This window comes from Strongylocentrotus purpuratus, unplaced genomic scaffold (genome assembly GCF_000002235.5).
Source record: "Strongylocentrotus purpuratus isolate Spur 01 unplaced genomic scaffold, Spur_5.0 spur5_scaffold_12, whole genome shotgun sequence".
Classification (NCBI taxonomy): Eukaryota; Metazoa; Echinodermata; class Echinoidea; order Camarodonta; family Strongylocentrotidae; genus Strongylocentrotus; species Strongylocentrotus purpuratus.
In genome coordinates this window covers 32,390,789-32,405,750 of record NW_022145597.1, presented here as the reverse complement: position 1 = coordinate 32,405,750, position 14,962 = coordinate 32,390,789, and the positions used below count along the sequence as shown (strand labels likewise).

The window sequence follows — 14,962 nt, the reverse complement described above, 5'->3', positions numbered from 1 at the left end:
CGATTATGGCTTCCCTTTTATGGAATTATTCCTCGCCACTCTCCCCATCTTTGCGTCTTTGATCATTTTTGTTCGTGTGTAATGATTGATAGGACCGCTGGGGTTGGCCAGATGTTTTGATAACTGATAACTATATTTTGATTCGAGAGACTTTGTATTCAATGAGAAAAAGAAATAAAGATATATAGGCGGATCATTGGAAAGTAGAATTAATCAATCTATCTCGTTTTCAAACTATACTATATGTACACACGCACTTAGAAGTCATCAAGATCGGTTACATGTCTTTTTCCCCAAAGATTCATATTTGCGAAGGTCAGTAAGTCCCAAAATGTATTAATCTGAAGGTGTTTTATTCCAAATGATTGTGATTTAAAAGGTTTGTAATTCCAAAAATGAAACAAGGTTCATGATTCTGAAGGTTCATAATCCCGAAAACGAGAGAGAACCCTATTTCAAATTTTTCGTAATTATGAACCTAATTATGGCAGATTTAACGAACCTTCGGAAATCTTTGCGTTAAATTCCGTATCGTATGCGAGGGAGCGTAGCGACCGGGGAAGTATGTTAAAATAATTATGCACATGCAGAAAGATAGAGTGAGAGACAGAGGAGAGAAGGAGAGAGTGGGAGAGTGAAAGAGCGAGATGAGAGAGAGGAGAAAGAAGAGGAAGAAAAGAGGCAGAGGAGTGAGAAAATATTGAGTTCTTTCTGAGATTGGAATAATTGAAATTGTATCCTATAATTAAATTAATTTTCCAGCTTATTTCTTTAGAAAGAAGAAAATCAATGTGAATAACGGATGACGAGACATGCAAAAGTCATAGAATGCAATAATAGATTTTTAGTCAAGACAATAACATTGTAAAAATAAAGGGGCGGCAGAGCCTGTTTTTGTCAAAGTGAGGGGGGGTGCCACCATTTAAAAACGGCACTATTTGGAAGAACAAAGGCACCTACAAAGGGTAACATCAAAGCGAAATATTTAAATATCCTAAAGCGTAATCATTACATTGTAAGGATGATTTTCAAGATTTACTCTTTACTTGGTCAAAGATATTACTTCAGCATCATACTCTGCTGTTGTGTGTGATGGTCTAAATATTTCTTTGCGAGCGAGCGAAGCAATGGACGAAACGTTGTAAGGTTTTTCGAGGTCACATTACGAACGATTACTTTTCGTTATTATTTCAATCTCATAATGAAATAATAAATAAGACCTTCAATATGCTTCTTAATGAGATAAACTATAAATGTAAGCGAGCGAAGCGAGCTAGTTTTGGAGGAGATTTGAAGGGGGAAAATGCTCTCAGTCGCTTTAAATTAGGGGAAAATGTTGGGTGGCTATGAGAAGTGTCTTGTTTCTGGGAAGATGAGGGATAATAACAACGTCTTGTCATATAACACGTATCGTAATTTTGTCTCAGTCTTTTTAACATGAATGACATTTGGTAATGGAAATGCATTTGAGTTGAGTTTGAAAAATCAAACGTGGTCTCAAACTTTATATTTTTGAACAAAGGTCAATTGAATTACCTTGGCTTAGGCAAGGGACGTTTTATAGCTTTAAAAAAGGAACACGGTTGTTTTTCTAAAAGGGGCACACTTTGTTCTTATGAAATGTGGGATATTGTGCCCCCTGCCCTTATCCCGGCTCCACTACCTTTTTTGTAGTAGAAGAAAAAAATTCCAGTTATTACACAAAGCTGCTCCGATTCTTTGAAACTAGAAGGTTCATGAATTGGCTCAGTAGGGTTCGAAACCAGGTCGATGCGCTAGCGCCTTTTGATAAGGCATTAGTCCTTACTACCAAGTCCCGCTGAGATAATGACTTAACCCATCGCCCCCTGGTCACGTTAAAACCAACCAACCAACTAGATATGGGACTTTAGATGATCGCAAAAGGGCACAATTTGTAAGCGGCAGTGGGAAATGTAGGTAAAACAAATGATGGGCACTCACATCAAAAGCCAATCACATCAAAACTAACAAGGAAAACTAATTAGATGTGAAAAGTGGCATTTATTAGAAGGGAAAAGGCAGTTATTAAAAAGGGAAAATGGGCACTATCAGAAGGGAATAGGACATTTCTCATACCTAAAAGAGGCACTCATCAGAGGTGGAAAGGGGCAGTTCTTTGATGGTAAAATGGACTCATTACAAATGAAAAGGGGCACTTGTCAAAGTAAAGGAGAGAACTTGTCAGATCAGGATCGGGGTACTTATCGGAGTTGAAAAGACGACATTTATAAGAAAGGGGAAGGGACACTTTTTACAAAAAGAAAAGGTTCAGTTATTAGAAAAGAAGAGCGCGTGTTAAAGTAAAACATACACTTCTCAGACGTAAAAAGAGGGCACATCTTAAACCTGAACAGGGGCAGTTAATAGAAGGGAAATGGGACATTGATTAAAGAGAAAAAGGGGGACTTGTCAAAGTAAAAGGGGCATCGGTTAGATTGAAATATCAAATTAATAATGTATACACTTATGACCTCGAAAAAATAATTGCTATTTTGTTATTAAGTTCTCCATTAACAGCGGCGCCAGTCATCCATCAACAAACAACCTGCATACGATCTTTCCTCCGACTTGGCCTGACAAAATGATCAATGCCTATGCGTGCGAAAGTCCTCCCGTCCGGGCCTCCCTTTACCGCGGCGCCAGCCATCCATCAACAAACAACCCGCATAAGATCTTTCCTCCGACTTGGCCTGACAAAACGATCAATGCCTATCCGTGCGACTTTGAGAATATATCCGGCTTCACATATGGGTAGACTCGGGTGGGGTTTCAAACTTTTCCGCAATCGGATTTCATCAAAGCAATCCATTATTTAATAGAATACTACAATGGGTCCTATTAATACTAATCTATGTTGGTTATAGCCTAGCTTTACATTGTTCATTGTAAGCTGCATAAGAAAAAGACAGCTTTAATTTGTAGGTCATGGAATGTATTATGTTTTTAATAGTTTGTATATATCATTTCATTTATTTATGCAGTTCTGAATACATAATAAAAATCAAAATACATTGAAAGATAATTTATATGAAGAAATACAAACCTTTTTTAAACAGAACTAGGGCCTGTTTTTTTTTATTTTTATGAATTTTTATAGTAATATTATTCCAACTTCAGGTTGAGGCCATTGTTCAGAATTACACACAAGAAAGTTGGTTGGTGAATGTTTGGTAAATTTTCCTGAATATTTTAGACAGTAATCTTATAATTTGAATTGTGGCCTCAAGACCTCTGATTGTAATAAGGCCAAGTATAACAAATTACGTATTTCTCGTCCCCGCTCGCACCAATTTTTGTGGCGCTTCAATATTTGTGTTTTTTTCAAAAATTCCTTATTTCTTTTTGTTTTTAAATAGATATCATAGTTATACTTGAAGTCAGCGTTACATCAGGGCATTTAAAAGAAACAAACTTGTAATTGTCGGGTATAAACATGTGTGCTTGTAAAATGTAAGTGTGCAGCAGTAAGTAGTTTTTACACCTTGTTTTTTTAGAAAAAGAAAACAGCTGTGGGCTTATATTACAAATGCTTTGATGCTACTTTATTTATCTAATTTATATGTATTTTTTGTTATAAAAAAGAGGGAAACATCCTACATACAGTTCTATGAGCAGTAATTACAAAAACTAACAGACGCATTTTAAACTCGCTTTGATATGAAGAAAGTATTTTTAATTTAACTCAGGTTTGCTTGATACTAGATAATACAAATGTGGTTGATTAGTATACGGCTACATACCGCTAAAATGATCTTATTTCAAAGAAAAATAAGTTCTTTGCATACGATTCCACTATCAACCAGTGCATTCTGCAACTATTCCTTTTGATACTGCCCCCTTATTCTAATGTACTGCTATTCCATGGCTACAATATGACATCATTTACAAAATGAATAAACACACTTTCTATTATTACTAAACAAGGTGATATTGATAATCATTGAGTTTCCAAACTTTTATGAGGGCTTTATATCATGCTGATGTCCCAATGCTATACAGGTTTTAACAAGTTATTATTTGAATAAACTTCATCTCGCTTCTTTTATGTAGTTAGATTTGGCCAAATTGCTACCCCTTATATTCAACCATATGCTTACTTTAAAATGGTTATTACCACTAGAACACAAGGAACAAAAATATCCATTTACCTATTTTAATACAAGTTTTCAAGACAACATGTTGTTGAATGTGTAGTCTTGATATCCATGATGTGTGATTAGGGTTAAGGAAATTAAATATTGTGCATTATCTTGGCCCTCCCATTTGTAGGTCCAGATACATGTATTTTGTCCATCATACACTGTAAAAAAGAGTTGGGCAAATTTTGTCCAATAATTGGGTTATTTCCTACCAACCATGTAGTTGCCGATGAAATAATTAGGTAATGTTATTGGGCAAATTAAAGTTGGGCCATTTTTGTCCAACATTTGGGCTATTTTTTCCCAACCCGGTTTTTACTACATGTATTTACCCAATTAAATGTTCAAAAAAAATTGGGCAGATGTTACTGGGCAAACGTAAGTCGGACAAATATTATTCAACAATATGGTTATATTCTTATATTAGAGTTGTCGTGGTCGAGTGAATTGGGTGAATTTCTCATGTGGTAAATTTTTGCTGGTTAAAGTTTGGGTATTTTCTTTTTATCCAACACTGGGTAAATCATGCAAAATCTTAATGGACAAATAATCGCCCTCATGTTGGGTAAAAAATTGGGCAATTTTTTGCCCAGTATTTTTTAGAGTGTAGCTGTGGATTTCAGTATGCCATTACAACAACAAAAATGGCTTCAGTTTTTCAAATATTTTGGGATCAGACCCCTAAGACTCTAGGGGCCTAAGTGCTCCTCTGCTCCTCCATAGTTTGCAAGCATATACTCTGATATAACACTTTACCACAAACCCACAATTCCTAAAGCCTTGAGCAGAGCCTAGACCTGTCAGTTTCTTGCTGTGTCAAACCATGGAGCTATTACGGATGGACATTCATCGTTTTCTTAACGAATAAGGGAGTTTACAGATAGCACATGGTACAAATGACCCCAAACATCCACAGATCTTTTACACATGGAGAAGTTCCACTTTGAGCATCTTAGAATAATAACTGCCAAAGTCCTAGATGTGCTTCATGAATACCTTTTGTTTGTCCTCTTGAAAAGAATACTTCCACCTTCGTATCATAGAATGTACCGTTGGTGCATAAATGAATAATGTTACATAACTTTCATGAGCGCATATCCAGTATTCATCTCTGTGGGTTTTACCATTTTTGCCCATGCGCAGATTGTATCTATGAACTGGCTTATTCATTGTGATTGTCTCCGTCAATGTCGTCTCAATAACCTTCCGGACATGTTTCTCCACTTTGATCTCATGATGGTCACCGCCAAAAAGCCGGGACAGAATCAAGATAGTGATTTTACACATGTTAATATACATGCGCAGAAGATAATAACTCGCTTAAATCATAGAAAATCGATGTGCAGTTCTGGTTTATAATCGGAAATTGTTGTTCCGTGTACTATATTTTATTTTGAAAAACATGTTGATAACCAGATAGAGGTTATATTTGGATTGGTTGTGATTTAACCCATTGCCTACTGGAACCTGGTGGTACCTGTATTAAGCCTATGGGAACTACATAATTCAGTAGTCAACGGGTTAAAATCCCGTTTCCCCCAATTTCCTTATAATATTCCAGAGTTACAACGCACAGGGCTTATACAGATCATGGCCTTCTAATTGTTTTATAAGGTCATGGGTGTGTGCGAAAGTGTGCAAATCAATAATTATACATTTCATATCACCAAAATCGTCTGCTTTTCAACTTTGCTGCTCCCCATTGGGGATGTTTTTTGTATTTAAGACACACTCTTACAGATCACACCATCCAAACAAAATCCAAGAGAGTTAAACTGCTCCTTTGTCAATGACCGAAAATGCTTACGCAGTCGTTATTGTTAAAACAGCTGAATGTTCTCATTAAGATGCACATAATCAGGAGGCGGTGACTATCATTGGATCAAAGAAAGAATCACGTTGAATGTCCATCCGTATAGGTCCATGGTCAAACTTAAGTACAGAGCGTATTGTAGTCTCATTTTGCAGATACTTTTATACAGACCAACTGAGTAATGTGGGTGCCTCACACACACACACACACACACACGCATACGCTTGCGCACGCACTCACACTCTCTGCTCCCCTCTCTCTTCTCTCCGTCTTAAATGCTCCTCAATTGCATATTTATTGCTTCTCCCCTGTCACTGCATCTCTCGCTCTCTCTCTCTCTCTTTCATTCTTTCCCTTTCTGTCTTTAGTAGTCTATTCTGTTATCACTCCTCTTTCTCTTTTTTCCGCTTTCCTTACATCACTTCCTCTCTCTCTCTCTCACACTTTCTCTTTCTTTCGCGCTCTTCTCCCTGCTCTCCCGTGCCCCCTCTGTTCTTTCTCTATCTTTTTTCTTCTATTCAACCTTTTCACTTTGTTTTATTTTTGCCTCTCTCACTTTTTCTTATCGAAGTGTTGTTTTTCGTATTTTCCCTGTATGCCAACATTATTCTATTAATCATACACTACTGGCTTTATAGCATATAACAAAATACCCAAAACAAACACGCTAGGTATGTTTGTCATGTTCATGTGATTTTATTATCGGCATTATTTCTAATACTATTAGTTATTCCCCTAATACCATGCTTACAATGTCTTATTGTTTTTTAGGGCGAAAAAAGCAAAACCGGGAGAATATTTTTAACTTGAAGCTTATGATGAAAAGATGTATATTATTACGCTAGATTTTAAGAATGGTTATACTTGTAACCCTACATATTTGTATACACCTTGGAAAGATGTATAATGAATGGATACATGGAAGTAAAGGCAAAATATGTATTAATAATGAAAACCACTCACCATCATTTCATTTTAGAGGATTAACAAGGTTTAAGGGATTAAACAATACAGGAGGGATAACGAAGATTCTAATTATATTAGGAAGTTGCAAAAACACGATGGAAGGTGACAATTTCTTGCTTTTATTTCATTGTTTCTTCAGGAAGAATCAACATCAAGTGTCTCGGATGTTGCCTCATGGTCCCTTCCTATGTGAGAAATAAAAGAAGACAATATATTTTGTTTGAAAAATAATGAGGAAATTGTGGAGAAAAGGGAGTCAGAGATAGACGGGAGAGGGGGAGAGAGAGAGAGAGAGAGGAGACAGAGAGGAAGTGGGAGAAAAGCACCTTAAGCACCAGGGGAGGGGCCCGTCTCCAAATAAAAGTAAAATTAACGTGTTTTTACTCCCTGGATCCGCCACTGGCTCATGTCCACAGTCTCGTATAGGCCCATAATATTATTTGATATGGTTTATTGATTAAAAAAACATTCAAATAGCAGCCAGAGGCTGAAAAAAATTGAATTTACAAAAGATACATTCAAAATCATAACATATACATATAAATGGCGATTCACAATAAATAATCAAGGATATGATCAAAGAAAAGAAGAGAAGAGAAACAAGAGAAGAGATTAAAACGGATGACTAAAGGATAATTGAAGGAGAACGATCGCGTAGCAGAAGGCAATAAGAGAAATGTAACAGAAGATTAGAAGGACTGGTAAGATAATAACAGAGAGGGGGAGAGAGAGAGAGGGCATAGAGAAATGAGAAAGAGAAGCTGGCGAGGAGACTACACAATAAAAGGGACAAATAAAGAGTAGGACAGATAAATAGGCTTAAATGGAGAACTAGATATATAATCGGATAAAGTGTAATAAAATGTACTGTAATACAAATATAATACCGTACAATGTAAATGCAGCATAATTTTTGAGACCAACTTAAACCGACTACAAAATTAAACAATGAATCCTAAAGCACAAACCGCAATGTCATTGATATATTCATTATAGATATTTAAATATAAAAACCTTTACATAATTAGGCAAAACATGGTTAATACACATGTATTTGCTTCAAGATCCATATTAAGATATATAATTATTATTGAAAATTGAATTTACAAAAAAAAAAAAAAAAAAAAAAAAAAAAAAAAAAATAGTTGTTAAAAAAGAGGAAAAATTCGGCAACAAACTAGATGTGATTAACAGATTTGCATTGTTGGATTGCAAATTTTAAAAATACAGGTATATATATTATTTTGAAATTTGAATTGATAAAATCAAACGAAACGAATGGATTATTATTCTTTCAAGCTTATTTCAAATCTGAGTTTATCAGCCGTACAATGGTAGGGATCACAGATTTGCGATATCTCGTGGTTCTACACATTGGGATATTGAGTTCGTTGGAATTCCGAAGCTGACGAGTCGTTGTCTGCCCTCGGAACTCGGGCAGGAGATCTCGGTGTCGAGAGGAGAGAAGACGAAGACCAAAGTTAGAGAGCAGAGTTTGTCTGCGTGCTTCAAGGGATGGGATGCCTAGTGTTTCAAGGGCCGAAGTGTAGGAAGTATAACCGCTCAGGATAATACGACAGGCCCTTTTTTGGACGCGCTCTAGGTCAGCAGACTGTTGTGTAGTAATTGCTGATGACCAGATAGGGGCAGCATATTCCAATACTGGTCTGATGTACATTACATAAACATTTGCGAGTTCAGATTGTCGGAGGTTGCATTTCCTTAAGCGACATAGTATGTGTAGACGTCTAGTCTTAAACATTGCTAGCCTCTTGTCGATGCCCTCGCGCTGTTGGAGTCTCTAAATTCTGACGAGCGAAGCGAGTCAGAGAAGCCGAGGCGCTTGCGCGGAGGGCCTCTTGACAAGTGATCTGAATTATATATTCATGAGACCCGATTTCCTACTGAATTATGCATGTCTAGACCGCAGCGATTGTGTGTGTGTACGTGTGTGTTCGGAATTGCCCAACTAGGCTAGTCTGCAAGCACAGACCCTAATTTGACACTTTATAAAAAAATCATTGTGCCTTGAGAGAAGCCTAGCCCAGCTATCTACTGGTACCTACTGGTTGTACCAATATAGGTCAGGAGCAGCTATAGTACGTGGCATATGGTAGTCTTATAGTGCACACTCTCTTTTACGACTGACCAGGGTTTGTGCTTGCAGACTACAACTAGGCGGCCAGTCTCGCTCTCACGGAAGGAATTCGCACAGAGCGGTAGATATTACGTCATAGTAGCTCTCTCTGATTGGATGACTTTCACCGAACTCTGCTGGGTCGGAATATTCGCCAAACAAAGTAAAACATAAGAAATTCAGATCACTTGTCAAGAGGCCCTCCGCGCAAGCGCCTCGGTTTCTCTGACTCGCTTCGCTCGTCAGAATTTAGAGACTCCAACAGCGCGAGGGCATCGACAAGAGGCTAAAACATTGCTTACTTGAGACTTGACAGGTATCTAAATTGTTAAAGCAAAATACATGTAAAAGGTTTATAAGTGGTGGATTGTTTTAATACTCATTTATAGTTTTAATCTGCCCGCTTGCCACTACCTCCCCCCCCCCCCCCTCTCCTACATTACAAAAAAATACTTGAGAAAAAGTGATTGAATCTAATTTGAAATTTTGATGATTAAAATGCAGCTCTGTATATATATACTGTGAGTGGAAAATCATTGGTTGAACACATGCACTACAATTATTTTGTTATTGTTATCCCAATAAACAAAACACTAAAAAGTAACCTCTTTTGGGAGTGTATTTTAAGTGATTTTCAAGTATGGTGCCTTTTGAACTAAATTTAAACGTTATCGACACGTGCTTTCATTTAAACAAAAAAGGTACTCCTGTTCACGTTTTCATCTAACCTAAAAACCACCAATTTATCACGCGACTGGAGTAACGTGATTCCACTTACCTCTGTAAATCACGTGTTTATGACCAAATAACCACTTGACCAAGCAACGAGTGTTTTGTCCGTTAACCGATGGTGGTGATAAATAAGTAATTATTTGGTCTTGTAAGCACCTTAATCGATTGGTTTCACAGGTTATCCAAGGTTGATGGTAATAATCACGTTACTTACACCGGCTAATCGTCTTATTGTTCTGTCCGTGAATCTCTAGTTATATTAAATTAGTAATTCTGAGGTGTCTTACACACCTCTTTAAATGGTTTCAAAGTTACCATAACTTTCTTGGTTATGATCACTTAGCTAAAACTGATTACTAATCTAAGCTGTGAATCCGTGATATTTAGGTGTGAAAAATTAGTAATTATTAGGTGTCTTAAAACACCTATTTAAATGGTAGTCAAAGTTGCCAGCAGTTCCGCGGTGATGATCTCGTGACTCAAACGGATTATTAATCTAAGCTGGGCATAAGTGACTTTTAGGTGTGAAAAATTAGTAATTATTAGGTGTCTTAAAACACCTTTTTAAATGGTTTCAAAGTTACCATAACTTTATTGGTGATGATCACGTAGCTAAAACTGATTACTAATCTAAGCTGTAAATTCGTGATATTTAGGTGTGGAAAATTAGTAATTATTAGGTGTCTTAAAACACCTATGTAAATGGTAGTCAAAGTTGCCAGCAGTTCCGCGGTGATGATTTCGTGACTCAAACGGATTATTAATCTAAGCTGGGTAATCCGTGATTTCCAGGTGTGAAAAATGAGTTATTCTTGGGTGTCTTGATGGTTTCACAGTTACCATTTTAGTTCCGTGGTGATAATCCCGTGTCTGTTGGCATATTTCTATTTTCACCAGTTGATAACTGACTGTTGGCATGTTTTCATTGCACCAGTTGATAACTGATCTGTGTGCCTATTTCCAGTTGCACCAGTTGATGACTGCTGGCTGACTGTTGGCATGTTTCCAGTTGAACCAGCTGACACCAATTAATTTGCATATTGAATATGGGGTGCGTGCAGATCTATGTTTTTTAAACAATTTATCTGAATTCACAGCATATTTCTTAATTACTGATGATTTAGTTATATGCAATTCATTTCGAAAATACTACAAATATAAATTACCAGTTATTAGGACATTTCGCTACTTCGTATGAATTACATTTAATTAAACATGAATAAGGAAAACATTAACTAGAACTAAAATAATTTCAATAAAATACAAGTGTATGAAAAAATTTCGATTAATTAAATTATGTAAGTCTACTTATTACCAATGCCCTTTACATTGGAAATACAGACGTACCAGAATTGAAGTGTTGTTGCCGTTCAACTGGTTGGAAGTTTTTCCAAATGGTTCTAATGGCTCAGCTAGACCAGTTGAATTCTAACTGGTCTGGATCAACTGGATCATTTAGCCCATTTCAATTTCCGGGGTTACCAGTTGGCATTAACTGGTTCATCAACTGGACCAGTTGCAACTAGCTTTCTCCTCTGGGATGTTTGCAACCACCCCCCCCCCCCCTTAACCCCACCCCCTCTAATCCCAAACTGCTTCCGGCGCGCCTGGACGTAATTATGGAAGATCCAAAACACGATGTTCAGAAACGGGATGAGAAAGTCATTATTTTGGTTCATTTATTGTGTAACATTTGCGTAATTATTGGGTTGAACGCGGGTTACAGTAATATATTTCCTCTTCGACGTAATATTCACGTGAATTTCACGCATATATTTTGACTAAAACTATCACTAACTCTTCACGTGTTTCTGTGACGCGATAATTTCGTTTATGAACATGTAATTTCATAACCAAAAAAACACGGGAGTATTAGGTTTTCAAACCATGGTCTCCAAGGTAGGGATAATCACGTTATTATAATGGTGATATTGCAGTGACAATTGCGTGATTTAGTGTACGTGTGTTTTAAGTGACCTAGTGCAATAAACGTATTAACACATTTTCGTAAATGTCCGGTGTTTGAAGAACGTAACTCTCCTCAAGTCGATACCTTGATATTGACGTGATTTTCACGTGATTTTGTTTATTGGGATTGTACAAATATACGTACCGAGTCTAACGGCCAAAGTAGTGACCAGCACAGATCGATCGAAGATACTCTTCGCTGAGATCCTCTTCTTTCATCTCTGGGATCGCAGCCAGAAGTTTAGCACCTAAGATGAACATGAAATTTGAAAGTTTGATGAAAGTAGGCCACCTTTTTTCTTCTTTTTTCTTTCTTTTTTTTTTAAAGGAAAAACACAAAAAACATACTGCTAAAATGATATTTTTTCGGAGAAAAAAATTAGAATAAAATATAAAAGCTGGCGGCTATCATGGACGTCTTGGGGAAATGTGCCGGGCGGCTATTTTGAGAAGAAAAAAGGGCCTCCTTCCTTTTTTTTTTTTTTTTTTGTTGGGGAGGGGGGGGGGGGCTTAAAACACTTACTGGAGATGCGAAGGTTGTGGGTTTAATAGCCGACAAGGCACTAATTATATGTTCTTATAAGCAAGTAGCAATAGAATCCAGCGAACGGGATAATACTGTGTTAATCACATGCGAACGCGTACGCAATTTTTCTGTTAGTGTAAAAAAAAATATTAAAAAAATAATAATAATAATTAAGTACTCCTCACCCCCTTACCCCGCCCCCTTACCCCTCTTACCCCCCCCCCCCCCCTAACCCCCCATTTTAAAATTTCGGGGGGCAAAAAGAAAAATATGAGTGTGGCTACTTACGAGCTTCTTCTGGAGAATGAGCAAACCCCCTGCATACGTTCCGTGCAACATGGAGGCCATAATGGTGTATGAAATGATGATAATGATGATGTATATGATGGTGGTGGAACCAGCTCTGCAAGGCCACAGCGTCATCAGGAGATGCAGCCTCCTCCGAGAGCATCAGATTCAACACTGCATGGTTGCCATAGAAACGAGATGTAATGAAAACAAAGAAAAAAAACATGGGGGAGCTTTCAAATATATATCGATGTACATACGCGCGACCAAAACAAGTTTTGACTGGTTAAGGCGAGTGACGCATTTAGGGTGTCAAATTAATAGGCAAAAAATGAGAGGGAAACAAGGAAAGTTTGTTGAGTTTGTTAAAACGCATTTAGAGTACCCGTGCCTGGAAAACACATTATATTCTTACTGCCCCCGCCCCTTCCCCCGAGTAAAATAGGGTCGTACGACAATAATATGTGTTAACGAAATGTCTTAATTTCACAACTTTTCTGACAATAGCTTAGAGATTTTCTGACAGACTTCTTAAGGGGGCGGTCAAAACTTTTCAAGCATTGACGTCCCTGGCTGACTTATGTACTTACAGGTGTCCAATGCATCTTGCTCTTCAAAATCCTTGGCGCACACTATACTGGTTGCCACAATAGCACAGAGCACAAGAGCTACTTTGATCATCATCTTGACTAGTTTAGCTTGGGAAGCAGCCTGCAATATGTGAAAGGCTATTCTGTTTGGTTTTTAAAAAGATGAACAAAAGAAACGAGAATTGGGAGTTATCCCCAATGTTCTGGTACCGTATTTCTGTGCTAAATTCCTCGAAAATGTTCGTCCTTATTATACTGCTAGAATATAGAAAGAATTGAAACACCGTCGGTTGGAATTTTTCCCCCCAAATTGTAAAACGCTTAAGAAATCGTGTTTTGAATGGTGAAAATGAAAATTTTGCATAGATTTAATTTACAAATAAAAAAGAGCCTGTCCCGTTAGAAATCTCTCTATTGGAAATACAGAAAAACAGAATGTGCCAATCTACAGATTTTTCAAAAATTGACATGAGTATTAAACTTAAGAAAGTTGTCAACAAATCAGTGTAATTCTATTCATATCCCAACACGTTATCACATGAAGGTATTTTCTTTCTATTTTGTATGTTCCATAATGCAAATTTACTCAAGCCTAAACAATAAATTAGCAAATAAAATCAGTCAATCAATTTCACCGCATGGTCGCTTTTCCTCCCTCGCGTGGATAACTCATAGACTAATAAAGGTTTGGGTTACCAATTCCCGGATTAAATACATTAAAATCATTTTCACTACATTCTATAATTTCTGAACGATATTAATGAGAACTAAGCTTGTTAGAATCTAAGTTCATAACTTTGGACAGGGGCGGCGCAAATTTATTATTTGCCCAGGGTGCCATAAAAAGGTTACTTTAGAGATAGATAGGTGGGTGATGATATCAGTATATACGATTGCAAAGACCTTCGCAAAATCAAACTGAAAAGCGATTTCAATAGACTTGTCCAACACCTATTAAAATGTGCAAACATTATAACGATGCATTACGTAATCCGGACTTGATTGACTCATCCACAAGACCACATCACCTCTACATAATTGATATCTTCATACACTGATACACGATTGTAGTCCGAAGACTAATAATATCATCATTATAATATGTAAAAGGAAACATAACAAATCAAGGGTAAAGATTAAACATCAAAGTTTTGAACTACAAGTTATTAAACCTATAAGGCAGGTTGTAGAATATATGCATTGTATTTGTGAATGATAAAGAAACTAACATTATGCCATTTGAACGAAGTAAGATTAAGAAATGAGTCCCAAAAAAATATTATCGAAAAATCGCTTATTAAGTAAAGTTCTGTAATTATAGTCTGCAAAGTAGAAAACAGATGCTTACCAATCTGGTGAGAAGGTTCTGAACAAATCTGAAGGCAGCTTGTTGCGGGTGAGATCAGCTCATGAAGTGATGACTCGAACCGATTATGGCTTCCCTTTTATGGAATTATTCCTCGCCACTTTCTTCATCTGAGCCTCTTTGATCAATTTCGTTCGTGTGCAATGATTGATAGGACCGATGGGGTTGGCCAGATGTTTTGATAACTGATGACTTTATTTTGATTTGAGAGACTTTGTATTCAATGGGAAAAAGATATATGGCGGATCATTGTAAAGTAGAATTAATCAATCTATCTTTTGTTCAACTATACTTCTTTATTAGGCTATAGATATACACGAACTTAGAAGTCATCAAGATCGGTTACATGTCTTTTCCCCCCAAAGAGTTATATTTCCGAAGGTGAATATTTGCGAAGGTCAGTTAGTCCAAAAGTT

At 36.9% G+C, this 14,962-nt stretch overlaps 1 protein-coding gene across 1 annotated transcript; it reads right to left on the bottom strand.

The window, feature by feature from the left end:
• Positions 1-6,647: 6,647 nt before the first annotated feature.
• On the bottom strand, positions 6,648-14,585 carry LOC100888312 (centrocin 2-like). Its single transcript, XM_030982458.1, has 5 exons — positions 14,529-14,585; positions 13,181-13,323; positions 12,591-12,764; positions 11,922-12,024; positions 6,648-7,124 (listed from the first exon to the last, which is right to left on the bottom strand). The coding sequence occupies exons 2-4, from the start codon at positions 13,272-13,274 to the stop codon at positions 11,927-11,929; spliced, it is 366 nt and encodes a 121-aa protein (XP_030838318.1). The 5' UTR covers positions 13,275-13,323; positions 14,529-14,585; the 3' UTR covers positions 6,648-7,124; positions 11,922-11,926.
• Between the last annotated feature and the right edge of the window lie 377 nt (positions 14,586-14,962).

What these genes read in the sequence shown, in the direction of transcription:
- LOC100888312 (XM_030982458.1), bottom strand. Translation starts at nt 13,274, where the DNA reads ATGATGATCAAAGTAGCTCTTGTGCTCTGTGCTATTGTGGCAACCAGT. An exon ending in GCAAGATGCATTGGACACCT is followed by an intron (nt 12,765 to 13,180) that starts GTAAGTACATAA and finishes GCAACCATGCAG; the next exon opens with TGTTGAATCTGATGCTCTCG. An exon ending in TCATTCTCCAGAAGAAGCTC is followed by an intron (nt 12,025 to 12,590) that starts GTAAGTAGCCAC and finishes TGTTCATCTTAG; the next exon opens with GTGCTAAACTTCTGGCTGCG.